Raw genomic sequence first — 24,314 nt, 5'->3', positions numbered from 1 at the left:
CTCAAGGTTGCAGCCGAGGCACACATGCAAGAGCGCGCAAGGGTCCAGTCCGATTAAGGTGCTGACGACCTGGCGGCAGCCATGAGAGGCTACTTTACTTTGGCGGACACCCATTCGCCCACAACACATCAAGTCACACACCTCTTTTGAGCACAGCAACAAGGTCCACACACATTGGCCCAAGAGTGCCAAGTCCTGCCAATAGACTATCCCTCACAGGCTGCTACACCTTGTCGTACGTCGCGATCCCCTCCTCGAGCGCCTTGATCTGCAGCGCCAGCAGCTGCGAGTGGTACCGGCACAGCACCAGGTTGCCGCCCATGAACCAGAACCCCGGGTGTCCGCTGCGCTGCCACATGGTCCGGAACTCGCCCTCCTCGCTCAGGCCCCAGACGTCCCCGACCTTGTCGCCCAGCCTGTCCCCAAACATGGCCCGCGCCTGCGTCCGCATGTTCTGGTACCCCGTCGCAAACACTATCTCGTCCGCCTCGAGATCCTCCCCGTCCGCAAACCGGATCCCCCGGGCCGTGATCTCGCTCGGCTCTGTCCCGCTCTTCATCCTGATGCCCCCGTCCGCAATGACCTGGCTCGTGCCCACGTCGATGTAGTAGCCGCCTCCGCGCTGGAAGTACTTGTAGAATAACCCCGCCCCGTCCGGTCCCTTGTCCAGCTTGAACCCGGCCTTCGTCAGGCCCTCGAGCATCGGCCGGTCCGCCTCAAACGAGATCCTGGTGGCCTCGACGTTGAGCGCCTTGTGCAGCGGCCACGGCGTGCCAATAAACATCATGTCCGCGTCCTCGACTGGCGGCCCCACCTCCGAGTACAAGGGATACAGGAAGATGTCCGAGATGTTCTTGGTCGACACGACGAGCGTGCTCGACCGCTGCACCATCATCACATCGTACCCGTTGTCGTAAAAGTCCTGCGCAATATCGTGGCCCGAGTTGCACGACCCGACCACGATCGCCCGCTTCCCTTGCGAGTTGGGCGCGGCCCCGCGGAAATCGGAGCTGTGGCACAACGGGCCCTCGAACGTCTCCATGCCCTTGATCGTTGGGAAGTTCTTCTTGCCAGAGTGGCCTGTCGCCTGCACGACGTGCCGCGGGTGAAACGTGCGCCTGGTCTTTTGGTCTCCGAGCGTGCGCTCGACCGTGACGGTCCACTGCTGCTTCGCGTCGTCCCATTCCGACGAGACCAGTTCCGTCTCGAGCCACACGTTAAGCTCCAGCAGGTTGACGTAGGCCTCGAAGAAGTCGCCCAGCTTGTCCTTGGGCGTGTAGATGGGCCAGTGGTCCGGAAAGTTGACGTAGGGCAGGTGGTCGAGCCACACCGGGTCGTGCAGGACAAGGCGCCGGTATCGGTTCCTCCAGTTGTCGCCTACCCTCTTCTGCCTGTCGACGATGAGTGCGTCGACATTCTGCATCTTCAGCCGTGCAGCCAGCGACAGGCCACCTTGTCCGGCTCCTGAGGGGAGTGTCAGTTTGGGTCTTCGTGTGGGAACTTTGGCCACCTGTAATAAGAAAGGACTTACCGATAATGAGTACGGCAGGTTCGGACCCTTCATAACTCTGCTCCTGGTCGCGGAGCTCTTTCCAGTTCTTCTCTGGTTTGTCGGGACCATGGCCGTGGCCCACAGGTCTCTTGGCGGCCCGCGGCTCGTCCACGTCTTTGAGCTTCTTCAGAGTCGTGAAGAAGGTGTAGAACTTCCACTTGCCTCCAACCTTGGCCAGCCGCACGAAGCCCTGCCCAGACCCGAGCGTCGTGGTGAACGTGGTGAAGAAGACGACGCCCTTGACCGTGCCGAGCGCGTCAATCGACGCGACCTGTGGCGCCTTGTGTGCGGCAGATGTGTCCAGCTCGACCTGGACCAGCCGGCACTCCTTGCTGAGGAGGTCGGCAATCTTGCTGGGGTTGTCGAGGGTGCGGAACTCCCAGGTGAGGGCGAGGTGGTCGCGCCAGTACGAGTCGTCGTGGAAGAGCTGCGACACGGCATTGTAGTCCCTGGCCGCGAGGGCCTGGTTGAGGCTGGCGATGATGGACTCTGCTTCCTTGGCCGGGTCGTCGCCTGCAATGTCCGCCGGGGCCGGGTACTTGGCCACCTTGAGGTTGGCCGATCCGGGCTCCCTCCGCTCGTCTGCGGGCAGGATATCAACGAGATCGCCACTGTTAGACCCCATTGTGCAAGGGCTTAGGAGTTGAATTGAGCAGTGCCAGCAAGCAAGTTCTTATTGTTCTTTGCCAGCTGGGTGTTTTGGATGGGCGAAACAATGTTAAGCTGGCACACTTGGAGGAGAAATGGGGTGGCAGATACCTAAAAGGAGAGTTGTTGCAAGAAGGGGAGAAAAGATGAGAGGAGTGCCAGAGTGCTCAAATATGGCTGGGACGCGGCTTGTTCCGCCCAGCCGTCCGATAGAGATGAATGTACATTAAGGCCAAGGGGCTGTCTACGAGGGGCTTCCATGAGCACCCGTCCCGGCCGATATGCCTGGTGAGGGTCGACACCCACGCTGCCGTGCGAGGATGCGGGGGAGCGAACATGGTGCCCGACTTGAACCCCGCAGCGGCTAAATTTCCAAATGAGGCACTAGCGGGTTCTGCTGGAAGGGTTATTGTCTCGGAGAAGCAAGTCGTGCTGATGAATGGATGGGGAGGCAATGCAGGCGTTGTGTCATGGCCAGCAGCAGGTGCAAGTGCCGCCAGCAATGGGGGAGGATGCCGCTGTGGCTCCAACTCCACCGGTCCCACATCACCACTAAGGCACCCGTGGACTCTCCAGGGCTCTCCCTGGCCTGCGGGGAACCCTGGCACAACACACTCATAAACGTTGGGGACCGACCACTCTCGAATGGCGGCAGCGACAATGGCCCAGCGACGACAAGGTTGTGGTCGGTCCATCACGGTCTTCATGGCATCTATCGTGTTCTCTCATTCACTCATTGGCCCCAGGATGTGCCCGTGCCAGCAGCTTGTCTGTGGTGAAGTTTGGCCAGGACCGGGATTTGTTGTCCGGGGTCTGTAGTGATGTGGGGAAGACGGGGGTCTCCCGAGAGCGGAGGCCCTGCTGCACTACGACATGGTGGCTGAGTAACATCCTCGAGCGCTGGCGAGACACCTGAACAAAGCTCCATCACTAACGATCATCGATGGTTCAATGCGGATGACCGGGACCCTTCGTGTTGAGTTGTTCGTGACTGCTCGGCCGTGGCGATTTCTCAAGGGCGGCAGTCACCGGCGCACTGAGCTCCGGGCTCCAACAGGAGAGACAGCAATTTGCATGACGAAGCATGTTTCCACGCCTCCGTAGGATGGACGGAATTTAACACGATATGGCACTGCAACTGCAAACTGCTGGCCCTCCAATTCGTCACAAGAGGTATCTAGAGCACTGTATAAGTAGTCGTGCCACGTGCCAGTGCTGCCCGCCGTTGTTCGGAGGGAGCTCTGGCTTGGCACCAATAATCCTGGGAAGCTGCGACCGGCTCTGATGGCGTCCCGCTTGTTCACAGCTCAGAACCTCCAAACTCTTCCCTTTACCGCCTTGCATCAGCACCTCCGTGCCCTACCTCATCCTTTCCACCATGACAGACTACCAGCGCCTCCAGATATCCCGCTCCGACCAGACAACCGTTCCACGTTCGTGGCGTTGGGCCGCCGCCTGTCCTGGCTCCTGCCAATCACTTGCATCACATACCTGATTTCCAAGCCTACGCGTAGCATGGCCCAGCCGTGGCGAGCACTACCAACACGATGCAAACGGACGGCGTGTACAGGCTTGCATCTCAAGGCCGGTCCAGATATGTGAGGCGTCCGGGCCGAGTCGACCAGGCATGGCCACCGACAATCACACACGCTGCGCCAGCGATGCACCCGCCTGACTCACCTCCGGCGATGGCCGCCATTTCTAATAGTGGTGCAGCGTGGACGGTTGGCATGTTACAATCAAGCTTCCAGCACTGCGGCTGAGACGTGGCAGCCACCAAGACACGAATAGCTTCTGGAAGCATATTCGAAAGGGCGGTTTTGTCTCTTCGTCTTGCCGCATGCAGCCCTTGCCTCGTGCCGCGGCGCCTGGGCTGAGTCACTGCCACAGTCCTGCCACCATCACAGAGCACGCCGTCCGCGAAACACGACAAGACAGCATGGAGGACCTCTTTGAGACGGGCAAACTCTCAAAGACGGAACCTCATTACAAACTGAGCATGTCCATCTCCACGACCGCCCAGTCTCGCGCTATCGTATCTCCCACGAAGGGGACCAACGGAGCTCACCTAGATGAAACTCTATCTGAAGCAACAATGCAAGCCGTCTGTCAAAGCGTAGGGTGGTTGTGAAAGACGCCATCAACCACGTTTTCAGGCCGGACACTCGGCTCCGGACGTGGGTCAATTTTGCGCGGCACCGAGTTGCACGTCACATGCGCAATCGCTCTGTGCTTCAGCCCTGTGGCTGTTCTGTCTCTAGGCGTTCTCCGGCGCTACAAATAGGGACAGGCACTAAACATCGAGGCTGAGGCTTGGCACCAGTGCCAGCTTCAGAATGTTCTGTGATGCTTCTCTAGCGGCGCCATGTCTGAGTCTAACTGGCATGCTTACAACCACACAACACGGCGTCAGTGTTCAGCGTGGCTGAACCAGCTGAAAGACCAACTATGAGCCACAACCATCTAGCATCACAGCCAGCAACCACAACGAGGCAGCAGGCTGCCAATGAGAGAAGACAGGCCCGAGAAAGTCGTTCGTGAGACCGGGCCGATGATGAGAATGCATATCGAAGAGAGTATGCTGCCCGAATCTTGGGATAGAACAGAGCCCCCTGGCTACCAGATATAAATATGTCCAGCTTCTCCGTCGTGAGGCTTCAAGAATCTCCCACCCGATATAGTGCACACCATCTTTGAGGCGGCTGATTCGGGCTTTGCGACTTGAATTCACATTACTTCCAACACTTCTTCACTAGTACCACGGCAAAGGAGTGAAACATCACTCCTGTTTCATCAAATATCCTATCACGATGGCACCAGTCTTTGCCGACCGGCCGTTCGCGCCAATCCCAACACCCATGGTGATACTGGCCAAGGGCGAAAAGGTGAGCAAACTGTTTCCTCGCAATCGTTGTTCTTCGTGATCATCCCCCACAAGCTAACCACCAACATCGCCATCATCGTTAGCCTGACGAGTTCACGGTCCTGGCCACCGAGATGGCCTGCGTCCACAACTTCCTCATCCGTGGCCTCAACGCCATTTACCTACAAGCACCACACATCCGCACCCCAGCAGACCAGCACGCCTTCCTCAACTTTGCCCACCAGTGGTACCGGGGCCTGCACGTGCACCACACGGGCGAGGAGGAGCTCTTCTTCCCGATGCTTGAGGCCCGCACGGGGATCAAGGGCATCATGGACGGCAACGTTGCCCAGCACGCCCAGTTCGAGCGCGGGGTCGACGAGCTCGACGCGTACGTGCAGCGCTGCCTGCAGAACCCCTCTGCCTACGACGGCGACAAGATCGTCGGCATGATCGACTCGTTCGGCGCCGTCCTGAGGCAGCACCTCGCCGACGAGATCCCCACGCTGCTCGCCCTGCGCGAGCACGCAGACAAGCTCGCGGGCATGTACAAGGAGTTCTCGGACGAAGGGGCCAAGCACATGCAGACCCTGGGACTGTTCAAGGGCGCCGCGTGCGTCATAGCCACCCACGACGTCGACTACGAAGGCGGGCTGCACAGGGGCTTCCCGCCCGCGCCAGCCGTCCTGGTCTGGCTGCTCCGGAATGTCGCCTGGTGGGTGCACCGCGACTGGTGGCGGTTCGCGCCGTGCGATCGGCACGGCAGGATGAAGGACTTGTCGTGCAACATCACTAAGGGTTCTTCAGCTGCTGCGGCTGCTGCGGCTGAGGTCAGGCAGGAGACTGTCAGTGTTGTGCGGAAGGGCGACTTGTAGCGGTGGTGACAGTGATCCTGTTCTTTATTTTGTTTTGTTAGATTGTGGGAAAAATGAGCGGCGGCGCATAAAGCATGAGACGGCGTTTGAGGGGTTTATGACCGGCTAGGATATACAAAAAGAATGATTATAGATTGAAATTTACCACTTTTCTTTGGGTTGCACAAACGGCCCAGTCATCATCATGAGGGTGCTTTTGTTCACCCACGAGGTTGTGTCATGATGTGAGACAGTCAACCCCTTTGGCGGAGCACGACGTCCAGAAGGCTCAGGCATTCTGGATGCAACGTGCAGATGAGGAGGAGCAGAGAAATGACGGATCACACACACAATAATGGCGGAAAACATTCGCTCTTGTGCCTACTGGTTGTGCGCATATTGCTGTGGTGGATGGAGAGGCACGCACGTAGTGGTGTCAGGAACGTGATCGAAGACCTAGAGATTGCGAAGCTCAATGGATAAGGACCAGCAGTGGGGACGGGCACTGGCAAGCCAGCAAAGACGAAAGACGGGATGGATTTGTCCGCGAATCCAGAGCCCCATCCTTCCCCTTCTTTCGTGTTCAAAGCCTTGGCACATGCATACACACACCTTGTCACGTGGTGGAAAGATTGATGAGATGAACCAGTATTTCAAGATATATATTCGTCGCCACGACGTAGCTTACCAAAGCCGTGCCAGTCAGATAGCCTAGCTAAGAAAATAAAATAAAACAATATGCTTAATAGCGCCGTCCACTGGTGCCTGATATATATGTATATGTATGCCCGTGGATATATGTAGTTGACGCATGGTGCGGGTGCGTCGGCCCAGGTGGACCACCTTGGTCATCCTCTTGTTCGTGAAGGGGGTATCATGCCGTTTTTTCCGACGCGGGACGCTGGTGTTCGTGCCCTGGGTAAGGGAGTTGTCGTCTCTGTCGTGGTGCAGCAAGCCCAGGCTGCGCAGACACGGTCATTTCTTTCAGACCTAGGACTTCCGCCGTGGCGAAAGCTCCCGGCAGAAGGTTTTCGTGCCAAATGAGAAATGAAAAAAGTGAGTGTTGATAACCTCTTGTCCCAAGAAAGCAAAATAATTGTTGGTACATGACCCCGTTCCAGATATCCTGACATCCCAAACGATATACGGCAAGCGTCATCAACGACTTTCATGCTTGTCTTCGAGACAACCCGTCACAACCGCCTACATCGAGTATCCTAGACCCTTGGCGTCCACTTGTGACCTGGGCGGCTGGTGGTACTGCTCAAGACCAGCGTTCCAGCTGCGGTTGAGATCCTCCATGCTTCGTGACATGGCGGGCTTGCCGCCGGCAACAGCGCCCTCGCTTGTGCCGATGGTCAAGTCAAGCCGCTCGAGGACCTGTCTGTTGCCCTCACGGCGGCTGCGCAGTGTCCTGCGGACCATGAAGACAATGATGAGGAGGAAGATGAGACCGCCCACACCGGCAGCAATGCCGATGACCGTCATCTTTGGCAGGCCAGCGACGGTGTCTTGGCTGCCATTCGTGACGGGGGCGGCAGTCCCAGAGGCCGGCAGTGAGGCCGTGGTCTGGGATGCCGGCTCGCTGGTGGAAGAAACCTCAGGCGCAGGCGTCGTGAGATCCGTCGCCGTAGTCTCTTGCGCTGTTGTCGTGGGCGAAGGGATCGTCAGCATCGTCGTGGGTGGTTTTGACACGACAGTAGGAGTCGTTGCTGTGGTAGGCTTGCTTGTGGGAGTCGTTGGTTGCGCGCTTGTCTGTACGGTTGTAGGCCGGGTTGTCGCTGAGGTAGCGGTGTTCGTGTTCGTGGTCGGCCGAGTCTGCGTCAAGGGCGGAGGAGGTGCGCCTACACCAGCTGTTGTTGTGGGCTTGGGAGTGTTACTGCTCTCGTTGTCGCCGCCGCCGCCGATGGGTCCAAGGAGGTCATCCAAGAGTCCACCACCAGAGTTGTTGTTGTCGTTGTCCTCACCCTTGGCCGGAGCGGTGACAGGTGCGTTGTTGTCGTTATTGTTGTTGTTGCCACCGCCGAGGCCAAGGCCGGGCAGTAAACCGTCGAATAGGCCAGCCATTGTTTCGCGGTGTCAAGTTTTGATCGTGAAGGAGCGTGTGGTTCTTGCTGCCGCTGCTGCTCTGGCTGGGGCGAGAAATGTCACAACACCAGGTTGAGTGACGGCTTCACCAGGAAGGAGAGTGAGGTGCGTGGAGCAGCCGGCTGACAGGACAGGATAAACCTGTGGAGATGACGATCGAGGAAACAAAGAAGGGATGGCACGAGAGGACCAGCTGTCTCGCGCCTTGGAAGGTGTGGATGAGGATATAGGCGGTGCGGGTTGAAACAAATGGAAAAAACAGACCGCAGCAGCCGTGTCACTTAGATGAGAGGGAAGGAGCGCAGGAAGTGCATGCGGCGTGGGGTGGCGGAGCGCCCTGGCCAGTTATTAAGCAGAGGCCGCTCGCATTGAACTGATCGGCCTTGGCCAGCCAGCCATGGCATGGATGTGCACCACCACCCACCCGCCAGCCAGCCTTGCCCTCTGTTCACAAACCCACCGACGTCAACCTCGTCAAGGTTCACTCCAACCCGGCCAGGGGCCTTCCCGGCACGGCCTGCCCGTGCCGAAAATGTCTCTCGTTGCTCGTGGCAGCCACTCCCGCAGAGTCAGAAACAGCAACACACGGCCTGCCTCGTGCCATACAGGCCCGCCACGAAACAATCACGACTCGGTCAGGCACGCAAGAACGGCGAAAGGTCCTTGTTCCACCAGTCATCATCGGCCATGGCCTCCTGGCTTTTCGACGCTGCGCCTCCACTGCCCTCTTGCTCCCCAGTGTCATAATCAATGCGACATGCAATATAACCTCAGCTGCCCCCTCCTCGCAAGCTTCGCTCCAGCTCAGAATCGCAAGAATCCACCGCTTCTCGTGCTACCAGCGAAATCATCAGCAGCCAGCAGGCAACGGCAACCACAGTCCAGAATAGATGGTACAGCCGACGTCGAGACATGCCTGTCCTGCGGCACAGAGGCAGTCGGATCGCCGCCAAGCGAGCGAGCGAGCGAGCGATCTGCAGGGGCTCCTGCCAGACAGCGCCAACAAGGGGGCCCCCTGTCGATCCCTGAAGATTGTGTTCCTCTGAGCTCCCGTTGCTTTGCCGGCTACGTTAGTCAGGCACGCCTCCGCGCTGACCGACCAGTCACAGCGCCCAGCGAGTGCACCATGCGGAGTCGCACACGCCAGAGGCGCGGCCTACGGCACATGGGCGACCCACGCTCGGGCAAATAAGAAAGGCGCCATGCCCCCTGCCTCGACGTTTCATGTTGGGCGGGGCGCTGGTCGCGCAGACATGACGGTCGTCGCGCGAGGCAGCCAATCGCAGGTGCGTGGTGGCATTTCTCGGCTCTCACAGGGAAATGATCTTGGATGCTCTTCTTCAGCGTGACGCAAAATCACATTGGAATGCGCTCTCGGGAACATAAGCAGTCAGAGTCAAGGGACGGCCAGGGAGACGAGCAACGGCCAATCGGCCAGTGAACCCCAGGTTTCGTGGCGGTGGTGCCGAACAGCTGAGGGGTTTCAGACTGTCCCAATGATTCCTCCCGGCACTGACGTCTTGACTCGCCAGGACGCCTCCGTGCCGGTTGGGCCGTTTCATCGTGGTCCCGGTGCACACATCCGCTCACTTTTCTGCACGACGTCGGGACTGCGAAGCTGTCTCGACCAGTCCAATTTTCCAATTGCAATTGCAATTGCAATTGCTGTGAGCGTAATACAGTGGTGTTCTGCGCTTGGTACGGCACGTCCTGATCGTAACGCTGCATCACATAGCCGGAGGCGACATTTCGCCTGGCTCAGGGTGACATTCGTCTAGGTTTCATCTCATGCTTTTCGTTGTGGGCAAATCTCTGGACCCGGTATTCTGAGGACAGGCAATCTTGCGATGAAGAGCCCAGAGCTTGGCCAGTCTGTAACGTGAAAGTTGGTGGGATGACAACAGGCATATCCTGACCCATTCCAGCCGCTAGGCAACAATCGTCACCCGCACCTAACGCCGCGAAGGCATTGCATAGATGCCGACCCCACGCCAATTGTGCCTTGCATCTCTCCCGCTTGCTAGCATCTTGGACCACGGCACGAACTCTGTTCCCCCACAAACAGACGAGCATCGAGCATACCCTGAGCAATTCTATCCTTGGCTCTTATGCTGCTCGGAGTGCGCAAGGCCGCGGTGCCAACGCATGGCCATTGGCTGGGCCATACGAAGCGACCGGACCTCAAGGCAGAGGGGGTTCGAGGCTTCCAGATCCACAACACTACGGATCGACGTGATTTCTACCATCTTGACACAGCAACTGTCGCCTCATCCGAAGCATCAATGCGACGTTCCCCGCAGAGTGGTGACGTCCACGTGAACGTTGCCGTTGCGGATCCGTCTGATCAACACAATGCCACATGTCTGCAGATAGCCTGAGATGTTTCTTCCAGCACTCATGGAGCGTCGCAAATGCAACAATGCTGGGTGATGAGCAAAGCCAAGTCAGCTTGGATCGGCTCTCGTTTTTTCACGCAGCACTCGTCGCCAGTGGCTGGTTGGCCGTTGCGTGGGGCTGCCTCAGGGACGCGGAAATGCCGTCTCGTTCACTCTGGAGTGGCGAGCTGCTTTATGCTGTTTACTGCCATTTTTTTGGCCGTTTCGAGCGAGTCGGCGCTGATGAATTTACCCCGTGAAGAGCAGCATCTATGTCAGGAACCTGCTCCTGATGTATTTTCATCGGGAAATATCGGCGAAAATAGATTCCGTTTATGGATGTCAACCGGGACACCGGGACTATCCTGTAAATACTTACATCTCACGCAATTCATCGTTCCATCTCAAATGAACTCGGCCAGACGACGACACCAGAGAGCGTCGTTCGCCGTGCCAAAAGTCCGGGTGAGTGTGCCGGAACAAGAGCAGATTATACGATCGTGAGGACAATGAGTGTAGCCGCGTCGGCGTCACTGCCACCCCAATGCGCAGTGCCGCAACACGCCTGACTTCTCCAGAGAAGAAGACCGAGATGATGGAAAAGCAAACAGGGTAAACGTTCATTCGTACAACAACAACAACACCGCAAAGATCCTTGCAGGTTTCCAAGTGCGGACAGACACGGCTGCCTTTGCGGACTCTTGGAAATGCCCCTCCTGATAAGCGACCCTGCTCTTTTCTTTACAAGCAATCCACACTTGATGTTAGGAACCGACATGTTGCGATTGGGCAAGGGGTCCGGGGCAGCGACGCGCGTGTGGCTCTCTGGTCTGTTGGCATCCAAAAGACTAAGACGAGATAGACCCCCACTCACGAGAAAGAGCATGACTTGAAGGCTGAAACGGTGGGGTTTGACCGGGTTCGAAAGTCGCAGAGGAAGAAATGTTCTTTCTCTCTGGGGTTGCTTCCCCACGCTCTTCTTTGCTTTGCATGAATTGAATGAAGACTCTGACTCGAGATCATCTCATGAAGGAGTTCTGATCATGGGGTGGTTTGACTCCGTCCGTTTCGTCCCTAGTTAACGATATCTGTCCATGCGTGTTCTTGGCCAGCATGAGGAGTTGACCTCGGTCTTTCCGTCTCTGTTTCCAACATCAGCCCATGGTGGAGAATGTAGACCAAAAAGAAAAGGTGTTTCCCTGAGAAGCGCAAGAGTTCTCGTCTCAGACGCAATTCGAGAACCTTCTCAAGAGGGGGGAGGGGAAGGGTCTCTTTTGTCCTGGTCTAAGCAGAGTCATGCTCAGTCGCCTGTCAGTGTAACAAACCCACCAGCTCGTCTGTCCAGTTTGTGGGTTTTTGTTGCTAACCAAAAGATGAGATTGGCGCGGAGCAGTCAGAGTGGCAGGTGCACAACACAGTGGGTGGAGAGACAATGTGCCGAGTGACATGTGTAATCATATGAATAAAATTTGCGCGCGATCAACGTCGAGCGAGGGTTTCTCAACGTGCGGAAATATTGTGCACAAATTTTATTTCAATTTCTAGGCAGGAGGTTTGGTTGTTTTCACAGCCAGGTGATTGCTTGTGAGATGTCGCCAAAGAAAAGGAAACAATAGGAGGGAAACAGAGAAAGGGAAGGGAAAACAAGGAATAGTCTGGAGTTTCAAAATATTCTCCAGTAATCAGCATTTCTGGTTGAAATTGAGAAATGGTGCAAACCCAGATACGTTGATATCAGCCTTTGCCAGTCGTCCCGTGGGGAGATTGACTCTTATCCCAGGCTCTCAGACAGGCATATCATGAAATTAACTTATGCCAGTGCGTGAACAAGAGAACGAGGATGTTCTCACGAACAACCTGGCAAGACTTTCTGGCTCGCGAGAAACCTTCACCTTCGGCTCCCTGTGCCTCCCCGTCTCGCTCGCCAAGAGGCACAGAAAAGCTCACGACAACCACACCCCTAAAGCCGGTTGTTTCAATTCACACATCCGAAACGACAAGACCAAGAGTTGGTATCGCAATTCACCGCGAACGAATATGCCCTCAGATGCCCTTCGATTGCCCAATCGCTGTGCGAAACTTTACCCGGCAGACGACCCTCGTGGCAAGCCATAATGACACCTGCAGTGCCTCTAATTCACTAAGCTACCAACGTACCTACCACTGCACTTGGGCAATCTCGATCTATTGCCTCGCGTACATGAGATAGCAGCATCCCGGCCAAACCTCCCTCTGTTATCGCCAATAGCGCTGCAACGCAGAGAAGATGACATCACATCATCAAGACAGAGCCGCTGAAAAGCCCGGGTTGCCTCGTCGCAGGTATCGCGATACAAACCAACGATTGATTGCAACTGTGTGGCTTTCCCTGCCGTCGCATTGTCCGCGGTCACGCCATACGCCACACGGCGGGCCATGTCACCTTTCATGTTTGCGAATGCAACCTCTTGGCGGCAGCCGGCGGTGGCGTGCGGGGGGGAAAGACGCGTAAACGCCAGGGAGAGAGAGAGAGAGCAGAGGGTGAGAACATGCCATGCCGTACGAAGTGTACACACTTCGTGTGCGTCGCAGCAAGCACGGATCATGGTCTGACCAGATCTGATGAAGCAAACACGCGGGGCGCGTGACCATTGTCCTGTAGTTGCATGACATGGAAGAGAGAATGGACGGACATGTGAGATGACAGCGCTACAATCGGGACACAATGTGCTCCCGGCCCGCGAAACAGCCAGCGCCAGCAAACACGTAGAATTCCGTCGGGCGGCAGAGCTGCATCTTGCCGAAGGTGAAAGACAAGATTGTGACAATGATAAGCTTTCCCAGAGGTAGGACAGCGAAAGGATCAAGCTGCAGTCAGCGTCCCTTGACGGGGCTCAGGCTTCGTCGACTGCGAGCACGCTTGGCAAAGGAAGCAGCAGGTAGTCAGTCAGTACGTGACGGCGTCACGGAATGAAGGCGGCGGATAACAAACGGCCAGACAAGCACTTGCCCTGCCCTGCCCTGCTCTGCCCAGCCCTGCTCTGCCCAGCCTTCTTGGTCAAGCCGGAAGTGCCAAGCTCAGTTGCAACGCACACGCGCACACATGCAGTCAGGCAGGGAGGCCGTAAGCAGCCAGGCAGGATATCTCACCAACTGCCATTGGCCAATGCAGAGGTGGCCTGCCTGCATCTGGTTGCACGAGCTGCTCTGCAGTACTGATCGGACCAAGATCTTGCCGTCACAACCGCTTCCGGTCCCTCTATCAGAGGCACGCCGGCCGGCCACAGGAATAAGCGTGGCGTCTTATCTGCTCATTGCTTAGGAGGAGACAATTTGCGCGGGTGGAACTGCAAGTGCGACATCATGATAACTCGGCCATCTCGATGTTGGCTGGCTGCAAGACAATCCTCGCTTGTGGACCAACCAGCCGAACCAGCCAGCCATTCGACCAACACAGACGACCCTCAATACCATAACCAGCCACGGAGACAGCCGCCGTCGCAACGGGCGACTTGTCTGATCAGCAACTCACACATAATCAAGACAGCGCCAAGGTGACATCTCGCCATGTCGTACAGCCCTGCATCGCCGATGGTCTTGCTCAATTATCACTAACCATCGGAGACCTGATAAGCCGGACGAAAATCCCCGTCGATGACCCGAGTAGTCAAGCAGTCATACGTGGCGAGGTTAGGCTGTCTCGGCTGATCCCGAAGGGCCTCCGATGCATCTACAAAGCTGGCCGACCAGATTCGACTTGCACATGTTTTTTGCGGCTGCTTTTGTGGAGGTAGTGGAAATGGTTCCAGAAGCACGAGAAAAGACCCGAGGTTCCGGATAGACGCAACCGCCATGTCCATCGATGCCAGGATGGAGTGGCAACGGACATGTCCAGGCTCTGCCATGCGGCGACCCTGGAAGCACCCCGGCCGGGCTGGACGATACTGGACCGCCTTGGCCATTCGGACCTGACCAGGCACCTGGCACATAGGGCACAATCTGTGGATCTTGGGTGGTTGAATCCCTGAATAGTGGGAGGGCTGGCCCCATCCATTCCGACCCTGGTGGCATCGATACGGCGCATGCTGCTTATCGCATGGTCGCAAGGGGATAGATGAGATGAATGGGTTGGTCGTGTCTGCAAACAGGCGCGGCCGAGTTGGTGGTGATATCAAGATGAAGTGTGCTCGACAGTCCCGACAAGACTATTGGTCGGCTATATTGGTCAAGAACGCCTCCGCAGAACGATTCATCCTCGTAAGGTTGTGTCTGAGCCAATAACGGAGGAGCTGCCGGCCTGCTTGATCGGGTCACCACTGCGCTTGTTGGTTCTGCCGACCAACGTTTGTGTGACTGATTCTCTCGACTCAGCAGCGGGGCCCAGTCCACCCGCCGACGGGTCCTGTGCCCAGCCGACTGCATCGTGACAGCGATGACCGGCGGACGAGACCCGGGGATGAGGACAAAGGGCGCGACACATGCAATAGGGCGTGCCGCCGGTCAAGCGGTGTTCGTCGGTGGTTGTCCATGAAGCTGACGAGACTCGGCTCCGGCATCGTGGGGCCATCCCAGCTCTGGCAGGTGAGGCTAGTACAATTTGGGGCGGCCATTGCGTGCTGCTGGCATTCCACGACGGCGGGCCGTTGCCCATTGATCGCAGGGTCGAGTTGGACTTGACAATTGCAGACTGCTGTTCGCCGGTCGTCTGGGGTTGATGCTAGATTGGGGTGCGCAAAAAATGCCAGCCCACCCATCATTTGATAAGAGCAGTGGCGGCAGACCGTCGTGCTTGGCAGCATCTTGGCGACGGCTTGGCACGCCACCAGGGCCACCGCACGACTTGCCGGGCTGTGGCCTGCAAAAGTCACATCGCCCCGTGCGGGCGGATCTGCGCGGAGGGGTACATCGCATGTTCAGCTCGAGCCCTGGCCAGATAGGTCGTCGCATGGAATACGTGCTCAAGTTCCAACATACCGAGGTTGCTGGAGGCAGTCGTGGGCATACGATGTGTGCTTTGCTGGGTCGAGCTCGTGCTGCAGTCCCAAGTCTGGAAGAGACGGGATCCGCATGTGCAGCTATGCGTGATGAGGAGGTGCACTCTATTCGAAGGAGTTACAGCTCAGTGGCAGCGTTCAGGTATGGTTCAAGCCTATGTCATAGATCCGAGTCGTAGATGGCACTGTAGCATGATCTGGGGAAACTATCAAGCCGTCAGCCAGGGGCATAGCACCAAAGATAGCATGTCCAGCGAAGTGCTGACGCCTTCAACCAGCATGTGATCGCAAGGGCCATGGAGACCAAGGACCATAGCATGGACCACAGGTTGGCACAGCTGGGCGCTGCTTGGCAATCGCGGGCAGTCCTTTCCTGACAACAGCCTGCGAAGCGTGGCCTTGCTCCTGCTGGAGGAGGTTTAGTGGCAGTCCATTCGAGGGTTGAGTGATTGGTCTCCGTCTTCATCGACATATCCATGTGTCAATGGCGTTGTGGTCACGAGATCGAAACAGCATGGGTTTCGAGGCACATTTGTAGCCATGTACAAGGGAGCGGTCGCCAAGGCTTAAAAAGGTGTAACTTGAAATTCATGAGCTTCGCTTGCTTGTAGTTGACTCGGCACGTTGAAGCGTGGAGGGGCCATGTCTAAGGCCAGCCAGTCAGTGTGCATTGCCAGGCGAGAGTGTGGAATCCGGGGATCCCTGGTGCTATCTTGTCGACAGGGCATGGGTACTGAAATGACTAATTTCAGCCTCTACGCCTGGTGCATGCGGGCGGTGGCCCTGCCGGTGCATCACAGAGGAACAATGCCAACGCCTGGAAAGTGACTGGCGTCGAGCCAATACGAGGCAACTCCCCTCGAACTGTTCACGAGCGAGTCAACTCTAGATATAATTCTCCCAGGGGTGCTTGCCTTGCCTGAAAGGACCTCAAACCCAAGACAAGGCAGAGCCCATTGGCAGGGCTCTGCCCAGCCATTCTTGATCAGCTGCACTGTTTTGTACATCGTTTATTTTCATGGCTGACATGATGTGGCCGTTGTCTGAGAGTCGACATGGAGGTTCAGGGTGGGATCTTGCAGTAGCATCAACCTGTACAACGTCTTGTGGTTGTCTGGCAAATATTGAGAGCAGCAACAGGTGTAAACCCTGTCAGAGTTCAGCCACTTCCAAGCATTGGCAAATGCTTGGTTGTGGCCAAGAACTGCGCGCAGAATCGATTTGGCCGTACCGGCTGCTCGCTTTTGCTTCGCACGTTGTATCAGAGGGACGCACAGGGTAGCATATGCGGCTGATCTGCGTGACAGCTGCTTGACGCTGTGTGTCCTGAACTGTGGCGATCAGGCTGTCCAGCAGTGTCAGGTGGATAAACGGCACATGCTCTACGAGGGCTCCTTCGTGGCTTGTCAAAGGAGCCATCGGAACCCCCAACATGGGGGGTCCAACTGGACCCCCCTGGTCAGTAAGGCCAAGCCCGCTCTTAATTGTTAGCGCTCTGCACTGCTTGATTGTCCTTGGCTCCTCAGGCGCTTCAGCGGAGGATTTCCTGGACTTGCCTGGCGCTAACGGGGAGCTGTGGCGACTGACAACGTCCTGGAACCACTACCGGTAGCTTCTGGGGCGGCGGACCCCATGCACGCCACACCCTATTCACCTTCCGAATTAGGTGTATCCGCAATCGTGCCATGCCGTTCTCGAGCGCTCCCGAGAGCTGATCCGGGCCTGATACACAGATAGGCTCTCAGCAGCCCAGTTAGTAGTGCTGCGATATACTGCGCAATAAACCAGCAAGGCTTGTCTTGTCAGGTTGCTGTCTCGGCGGCTGGCGTCTGGCATAGGCAGGCCCACTGCCTCGTGCCTCTAATGTGCAATGCTTCGCCCAACGTGGGAGGTGCATGAAGCGTGCCTGAACTGCTGCGAGCAACACAGAGGCAGCGGAGATGCGCAGAAATTGTGCCAAGGCGCGCGAGACAACCGCCTGTCCAAGTTGGTGAGGTTGTGCATCAGTCGCATTAGCGCTGGAAGGAGCCAGATCTTGATCGCAGGAACGGCGTGGCGGATGAAAGCGGTCCGGCACAAATCATGATCATGATAATAGTGTGCGGTCTTGGATGATCCGTCTCCATGTGTGCCACCCATCAAAGTATCGGACGGGCCGAGCAAGAGATCCGCGGCGTGGTAGGGGTTTGCAGAGGAGGCGAGACGATGGATTGCGTTCCATTGTTGTAGCAGCGGCCGTGAGGGAGCCGATCAGTTGCGAACCAGGGGCTCGTGTCGTTTGGGCCTAGCCTAGCCCGTGGAATGCTCGTGGGCGTGGTGCATGTGAGGGAGGTGGTGGTGGGTGGTTGTCGTCTTGGATGCGAAGGTTGGTATCTGAGGGGTGGGGCTTGCGCATGGTGGTGGGGAGAGTGCAGCAAGGAGCACGGCAGGGGCAACCCCAGACCGCCAAGGCCGGCGCGCAAGCCCCCCGATAAGACGAGCATCGCCAACGTCGCCTGCGCGCCCACGCGACCGGCGGAGCCCTTTCCTCGCCGGGCAGGCCCGCCCTGGCTACCTGCCTCTCCAGTCCAAGGGCCTCGACCTGCATCACCACCCACTTTGCCATCTCTCCATCAGACGCCGTGCCTGCCATTGGCTCTCGCCACGACACACCCCAGTCTGCCAAGCCCGTCTATACATTACCCAGGGGTCCTCTTGTCCCAGCATCGGGTGGAGGCGACTGATATCGGCCTCGACATGCCGCTGCTCAGGTTGCAATGTGCAATGACAGGCGTGTCTGCGTTACTGCGTAGAGTCAAGCCCGCACGAACGCGACTCGCAACTCTGTGCTACCCTGATCGGCCGCACCAGCAACGCATATATCTAGCCCGTCCCGCTCCTTCGTCTCACGGACGTCTTCTTGGTGCTCGAGCTTCTCATCGTCTTTCCCACAGTCGACCTGTTGAGTAGTCTCAATAGCAGCTACGATGACGACCACCGTCCACCTCACCGACGCCAACCCGGTCACCGCCGATACGGCGGCCACCGACAAGGAGGCTAGCTACACCATTCCGGCCTCCCACCTTGTCCCCGAGGACCCTGAGAAGCCCTCTCTCGAGGAGAAGTTCGAGCTCGAGGACATCTATGCGCCCCTCGCTACCCTTCCCGGCATTCCCGAGGAGCCAATGCCGTTGACCTTCCGTGCCGTTATGGTCGGTATCGTTCTTGGCTCTCTGGTCAACGCCTCCAATGTCTACCTCGGCTTGAAGACCGGTTTCACCTTCGGTGCTTCCATGTTTGGTGCCATGTAAGTGCGGCGTTATCAAATGCTTGACCTAAACCACGGCTAATCAGTGTACTCCTGCAGCTTCGGATATGGTATCGTCAAGTTCCTCTCGACAGCCTTGCCGCACAACACACCCCTGCTTGGTGGGCCTTTCGGCCCTCAGGAGAACAGCATCATCCAGGCCGCCGCCGCTGGTGCCGGTGGTCTCTCTGGTCTCTTCGTCGCTGCTCTTCCCGCCATGTACCAGCTTAACCTGCTTTCGAAAAACGTTGCCGATGATTTCGGCCGGATCCTGACCATGACTCTTGTCGGCTCCTTCTTCGGTCTCTTCTTTGGCACGCCTCTCCGCAAGTTCTTCATCATTAACGTGGCTCGCGAGCTCAAGCTTGTCTTCCCATCCGCCACCGCCACCGCCTTCACCATCCGCTCCATGCACGCTGTTGGCAGTGGTGCTGAGGACGCCATCAGGAAGATCAAGGCTCTTGGCGTCGCTTTCCTCATCGCCTTTGTGCTGCGTGTCGTCTCCGATTACGCTCTTGGCATTTTGTGGGATTGGCACATCTTCACCTGGTTCTTCATCTGGGGCAACTACAACAACGCTGCCATCCTTGCTGAGAACTGGGGCTGGTTCATTGAGTGGACCCCTGCGTTCATTGGCTCCGGCTTCCTGGTCGGCCTGAACGTCGGTATCTCTTACTTCATCGGCAGTTTCTTTGCCTGGGGTTTCGCTGGCCCTCTTCTGGTCTACACAGGTGTTTGCGTTGGCAAGCCTCGTGCCCCTGACGAGCCGGGCTGGGAGCGCTTCACTAGCTACAACAGCATGTCTGGTATGAGCAAGCCGGGTTACGTTCCCAGCCCTCGATACTGGTTCCTGTGGCCGGGTGTCATGGTCCTGCTCTGCTACTCCATGGCTGAGTTCGTCTTCAACTGGAGAATTCTCTGGTTTGGAGCCAAGTATGGTTGGACCAGTATGGCCGGCAGCCTCCACAAGACCATGGCCAAGCGCGGCAAGTCGAGCCCGTGGCTCGAGAAGCAGGCTGCTCTCGAGAACGACCGCAGTGCCATCACCGAGGATTTCGCCACTCCCGACCAGCAGGTTCCCGGCTGGATCTGGTCCACTGGTATTGTTGCCGTCCTGGCTGTTACCATGATTATCTTCGAGGTTCAATACCACGCCAACGCCGGACTCGCTCTCCTTGCCTCTCTTCTGGGTGTCATTTTTGCATTCATGTCCATCCACGGCGGTGCAGTCACCGACGTCACTCCCCTCACTGCTTCAGCCAAGGCCTCCCAGCTTGTCTTTGGTGGTGTTACCCACGGCATGGGCCTGGCGAGAGACCCTGCCCTCACCATTAACTTGCTGGCCGGTGCCGTTGCCTCGGCTGGTGCGGATATGTCTGCCGGTCTCGTCAGTGACTTCCGTGTTGGTTTCCTCCTTCGCACGCCTCCCAAGCTCCAATGGTATGCGCAGGCTGCGGGTACCTTCATCGCCATGTTCTTGGCTCCTGGCATTTTCGTCCTGTTTGCAAAGGCCTACCCCTGCATTCTGGATGCTGAGGCAGATGAGTGCCCCTTTGATGTTCCTTCTGTCACTGCCTGGAGAGCCGTTGCCGAGGCCGTCACTCTCCCCCAGATCCCCATCCCGTCGTCGTCTGGTTACTTCTCCATCGCCCTCGGTATCTGGTGTGTCATCCAGGTCTATATCAAGCGCACCTTCCTCATCGGTGAACGTGAGAAGTACCGCAACTGGCTCCCCAACTGGATGGCCATTGGTGTCGCCTTCGTGCTGCCTGCCACCCACTACTCAACTGCCATGTGCATGGGTGCCATCATCTCGCACATCTGGCTCAAGAAGTGGCCCCAACACTTTGAGAGTAAGTTTGCCCTTTTTCATAGCTCGACGCGGATCAATACTAACATAAGTTCTCTCAGCCTACTGCTACGCCATTGCTGCTGGTATGATCGCTGGTGAGGGTCTCGGCGGTGTCATCAACGCTGCCCTAACCCTCGGAGGTGTCGGTGGTTCCGTGGTTGGCAGCACCATTGCCTGCCCAGCTGGACAGTGCTAGAATACCCATTCTGGCATCCTCGTCGATATCCTTGCCCGCGTGACGGCCTAGATCTTGGCTAGGTGCGTGGGGAAGACTGGCCTTCATTACCTATACCCATAGCTACCTAATTGGAATCTTTATCATTCTCAAATGGTTGTCCGCTCGATTCTACAGGTGTCCAGTTCATGACTACTATGCCATATCGTTGAAGTCGTTCTTTGCCTTGGATCATTGTCTTGCCTTGGTTTGCTCTTCAGTCAAACGTCTGATTAATGAATGACGGTCTGCGTTTTCTCTGCTTAAGTCTGGGTCAGGCTATGGACTTGTGTTGCTGAAAGGCGCTTGATGGTCACGAGCTTGCTCGAACCAGATGCACGATGCGGTTTTGACCCAGTCCCCGTTGCGTCGTGCATATGGTTCGAGCAAGCCAACACTTAGGACATATGGAACGGATATCCTAGCCTCCGCATAAAAAGAATTTGATTTCGGTAGCGTGCCGCTCATGTCAATTGCTCTCTACAGCTTATCTATGAAGCATTGTGGCAGCTATTGCAAAATCATTTGCCCACTGATTAATATTGAAGACTGACCCGTCCACGACCTCTTGACCTGGGCACAACTTGATCGGATTGATGACGGTGCCTCCATACGTGGTTATTCCGGGCACAACATGTCCGTACAGGCGGTCGCTTATTGTGGCACTTGACTCGGCCCCCTGTTCGAGATGCCGCAATCCCGGCAAGCCTTCAGCCACCGGCACACTTGCCAAGCCAAAAGTTCTGCAACCAACCAACACATAACCTACCAGAGCTCATATTGTCTATTCCTTCTCCATGAATCCAATCTCCACAAATTGTTGCTCACGGGCTTGTCGTTGTCGTTGCAGGAATCACCGCATTGCCAAGAACACATTGTCAACCAACAAGCCACAAAACCAAGCCAACCACGGCAGGAGACCAGTGAAGTCCTTGCTCAAGGTGGTTGAGATCACGCCATGAATGAGGTCGGGAGATGAGAGCGCTCTGAGATCGCACCATAATGAGGCCGGGAGACGGAAACGTTCTGAGCTGGAAATTAACTTCGCTCAGAACCGCAGCAGGTCGAGTCAACTAGTAGAGATACTTCATTTCTATAAGTATGACCGTTTCCTTCGTTACGAGAACATGAATTCCTGTGCTCCATCGCCCACCATCTGCTACCAATACACCTATTCAGCTCCCGTATTTCACCCTATACACAATCATGCGGTATTCAGCCATCACGTTTCCAGCACTTCTCTTGAAGGCCGTCCTCGCGGCTCCAGCAGCCCAAGAGACCTCACTTCAAGGACGAGGCTTCAAGCTCCCCGCTAATCTGACGGATGGATTCTACGCTGCCTATTTCAATGAGACCGGCCACGAGGTAGCTATTCCATGCTCAAAGCAAGCTCGACTCATCCTTCGTATTGACAAGAGATCCAAACAGGTCCATGAGCTCATTCGCGGCCCGGCTACCCCTGAAGAGATAGCACGATACTATGAGGCCGTTGCTTCGGATCCACAGCCAGAAGCACAGCTGGAAGCTCGTCAGAACCCGGGAGCCACCTACTGGTGCGGGTGCGGCTTGAGCATGCACCATGGCGACTGCGATGCAGCTGTCGAGGACTTGAAGGTCCAGTCCGACAACTGCTACGGTTCATGGGATTGTGACAACCTGATCCGCCCAGGACTGGCCTGGTATTCCATTCGGGGAAGTGTCGTGGCGTTCGAGTGCAACTTGAACTGGCTTCTGGTTCCTGCCTCCCGCCGTGACGGCCAGACGGATATTTTCCAGAAGATTACAAACAAATGTGGCTGGTACGTCCCCGGAACATGGGCCAACAACAATGGCCTGACCCCGTTCATCGGCTACATGAACTATCGCGCCAACCTCGACTTCTGTACCGATTCTATCAGCTCCAACCGGCCATTCTGTTGATCTCGTTCGGAGGGATCTGTCACTCGTGGTGGGACATATTGGCAAAGGTCATATAGTGGTACTCAGGCCCGATAGTATTGGTGAAGGCAACATCTCGCATCTCTGCTTGCGCACAAAGGCTGGCGGGATTTCTTGACTGCCACGGCCGTCGTAGGTTTCCCTTGAAGTCCGGAAACACCTTGTCACGCCAACACATGTATTCCCCATTTGTCGCATTTTTTTCACAAACGGATAATATAATTTAATTCTCATTCTGCACTTAATCCTCCATCTCTCAAGGGAACATGTCAAGTTTGTTCAAAAGATGACCTGAAGTTGCCAGATCGGTGGTCTGGAATCGTGCTTGTGCACAAAGCCAGGCCCATGGCCCGATTTCAGGGTTTCGGTTCGTCGACTGTACCATACAATTTGGCTTGATTCGCGTAACTCCATGATGCCTTGAGGGGAGAACGCAAGAGACACGAAAGAAGTGCTCGGCAAGCTCTGCCAAGGAGCTCTGGATGTTGATAGACGGACCCGAGTAGGCAGCAGCATTTGGGCCTCGAAACAGGCCAGATTATGTACTTTGCCAGATAGTGTGGCCCTACGTGAAGGAAGGTTGGCCTGAGAGAGGACACGTGGAAGATGATAGATCGACATGGACTCAGATCATCCCTCTACAGCCATTGATATATCGTCACCTTTTGGGAGAATGCTTGTAGAGCTGACGTTGAATGTGCTGACTAATCCAGGCAGTTGACAGCCGACCCTGGCCAATTGCAACTCTGTCGTCGACGGCCAGACCGTCTAATATGGGCAAGTTGGAGCAGCAAGAGAACAGCAACACAGGGTCCTGATCAGCCCTTCAATTGTCGAGCCAGAGACTTCCTGTCCACAACAACCCTAACCTCAGCTGGCATCCTTCCATCGCCGTGCCCCCCATCCAAGCGGAGGATCCCTGCCTGTCTGCCCACTGTCAGCAATCAGTCAATTAAGGAAGTGGGCACGGCAGGCGGACAGCACGGGACCGGACCCCTGTGGAGCGTTTGGCCTGCGGGTGACCAGCTGGAGCCTCGGACCCCACGCGACGTCTCTGCGCGCAGGCACACGTCACACGTGCGGGCTGATGACCCCGCCAGCCTCGACCATCCGCCCTCAGCAGCATTCCTGCGTATCGCCTCTGCCCCAAAGGCCGCCGCAAGCCGACTCCTCTGCCCTAGCATCTCTGGCCGACGGAGCACCGAGTCTGGAAAAGCCTTGTCCTCTTTGTCTCCCTTGTCCCGCTCGAGCCGCCGAAACCATCACTCCTGAGGCCCCCCGCGAACCAAAACAAGCAACGCACTGGGTCACGGCCTGCCAGTCCCGACGTCATCCCCACCATCCACCAAGCAGCGCGTGCAGGCGTCTCTGAGCGGTTGCGCCTCTAGGCTCCAAGACCACTCCCCTAGCTTCAACCTTCGGCCTCCAGCAACTTGATCCGCCTCCTCGGCCAGCTCCAGCACTTGACCTGCTTTGTCGCGCCGTTTGGGTTGGGTTAATCTCTAGAGCGCTTTGCGACATTCCGCCCGGCTTCATCCTCTCACCTCCAACCGATGCTCCCTAGATACCTGCCGCCAGCACTGTGATTGCAAAAGACCTAGACTACATCTCGTAGAGTCCACAATTCAACCCCAGCCCCCCGGAACGACGTGAGCAATACCGACAGCGAAA

The 24,314-nt window shown here is 56.7% G+C and overlaps 9 protein-coding genes across 9 annotated transcripts; 4 read left to right on the top strand and 5 right to left on the bottom strand.

The window, feature by feature from the left end:
* Positions 1 to 223: 223 nt before the first annotated feature.
* Positions 224 to 2,177, bottom strand: B0I36DRAFT_233063 (flavin-binding monooxygenase-like protein; the record flags this gene model as incomplete). The annotated part of the gene is made up of 2 exons (XM_046149201.1): positions 224 to 1,464; positions 1,532 to 2,177. The coding sequence occupies 2 exons, from the start codon at positions 2,175 to 2,177 to the stop codon at positions 224 to 226; spliced, it is 1,887 nt and encodes a 628-aa protein (XP_046018975.1).
* Positions 2,178 to 5,010: 2,833 nt separating this feature from the next.
* B0I36DRAFT_358146 (hemerythrin HHE cation binding domain-containing protein) lies at positions 5,011 to 5,938 on the top strand (the record flags this gene model as incomplete). The annotated part of the gene is made up of 2 exons (XM_046157917.1): positions 5,011 to 5,085; positions 5,168 to 5,938. 2 exons carry the CDS (start codon positions 5,011 to 5,013, stop codon positions 5,936 to 5,938), a joined length of 846 nt encoding a protein of 281 aa, XP_046018974.1.
* Positions 5,939 to 7,015: 1,077 nt separating this feature from the next.
* Positions 7,016 to 8,306, bottom strand: B0I36DRAFT_16817 (uncharacterized protein). Its single transcript, XM_046148744.1, has one exon. It carries the CDS (start codon positions 7,982 to 7,984, stop codon positions 7,121 to 7,123), a length of 864 nt encoding a protein of 287 aa, XP_046018973.1. The 5' UTR covers positions 7,985 to 8,306; the 3' UTR covers positions 7,016 to 7,120.
* Positions 8,307 to 10,032: 1,726 nt separating this feature from the next.
* Positions 10,033 to 11,184, top strand: B0I36DRAFT_311755 (uncharacterized protein). The gene has a single exon (XM_046152409.1). The coding sequence runs from the start codon at positions 10,417 to 10,419 to the stop codon at positions 10,882 to 10,884; it is 468 nt and encodes a 155-aa protein (XP_046018972.1). The 5' UTR covers positions 10,033 to 10,416; the 3' UTR covers positions 10,885 to 11,184.
* A 1,242-nt stretch (positions 11,185 to 12,426) lies between these two features.
* On the bottom strand, positions 12,427 to 12,981 carry B0I36DRAFT_311754 (uncharacterized protein). Its single transcript, XM_046152408.1, has one exon. The coding sequence runs from the start codon at positions 12,963 to 12,965 to the stop codon at positions 12,513 to 12,515; it is 453 nt and encodes a 150-aa protein (XP_046018971.1). The 5' UTR covers positions 12,966 to 12,981; the 3' UTR covers positions 12,427 to 12,512.
* A 960-nt stretch (positions 12,982 to 13,941) lies between these two features.
* Positions 13,942 to 14,519, bottom strand: B0I36DRAFT_16805 (uncharacterized protein). The gene has a single exon (XM_046148743.1). The coding sequence runs from the start codon at positions 14,428 to 14,430 to the stop codon at positions 14,050 to 14,052; it is 381 nt and encodes a 126-aa protein (XP_046018970.1). The 5' UTR covers positions 14,431 to 14,519; the 3' UTR covers positions 13,942 to 14,049.
* On the bottom strand, positions 14,520 to 15,361 carry B0I36DRAFT_391757 (uncharacterized protein; the record flags this gene model as incomplete). The annotated part of the gene is made up of 2 exons (XM_046161423.1): positions 14,520 to 15,076; positions 15,314 to 15,361. The coding sequence occupies 2 exons, from the start codon at positions 15,359 to 15,361 to the stop codon at positions 14,609 to 14,611; spliced, it is 516 nt and encodes a 171-aa protein (XP_046018969.1). The 3' UTR covers positions 14,520 to 14,608.
* Positions 15,362 to 18,103: 2,742 nt separating this feature from the next.
* Positions 18,104 to 20,594, top strand: B0I36DRAFT_311750 (OPT oligopeptide transporter protein-domain-containing protein). The gene is made up of 2 exons (XM_046152407.1): positions 18,104 to 18,639; positions 18,700 to 20,594. The coding sequence occupies exons 1-2, from the start codon at positions 18,320 to 18,322 to the stop codon at positions 20,588 to 20,590; spliced, it is 2,211 nt and encodes a 736-aa protein (XP_046018968.1). The 5' UTR covers positions 18,104 to 18,319; the 3' UTR covers positions 20,591 to 20,594.
* Positions 20,595 to 21,911: 1,317 nt separating this feature from the next.
* B0I36DRAFT_358142 (uncharacterized protein) lies at positions 21,912 to 22,625 on the top strand (the record flags this gene model as incomplete). The annotated part of the gene is made up of 2 exons (XM_046157916.1): positions 21,912 to 22,070; positions 22,134 to 22,625. 2 exons carry the CDS (start codon positions 21,912 to 21,914, stop codon positions 22,623 to 22,625), a joined length of 651 nt encoding a protein of 216 aa, XP_046018967.1.
* Positions 22,626 to 24,314: the final 1,689 nt, after the last annotated feature.

Source organism: Microdochium trichocladiopsis (assembly GCF_020744255.1).
Source record: "Microdochium trichocladiopsis strain MPI-CAGE-CH-0230 chromosome Unknown B0I36scaffold_1, whole genome shotgun sequence".
NCBI lineage: Eukaryota > Fungi > Ascomycota > Sordariomycetes > Xylariales > Microdochiaceae > Microdochium > Microdochium trichocladiopsis.
The sequence above is the reverse complement of the archived record's forward strand: the minus strand, read 5'-3'. Positions and strand labels throughout refer to the sequence as shown.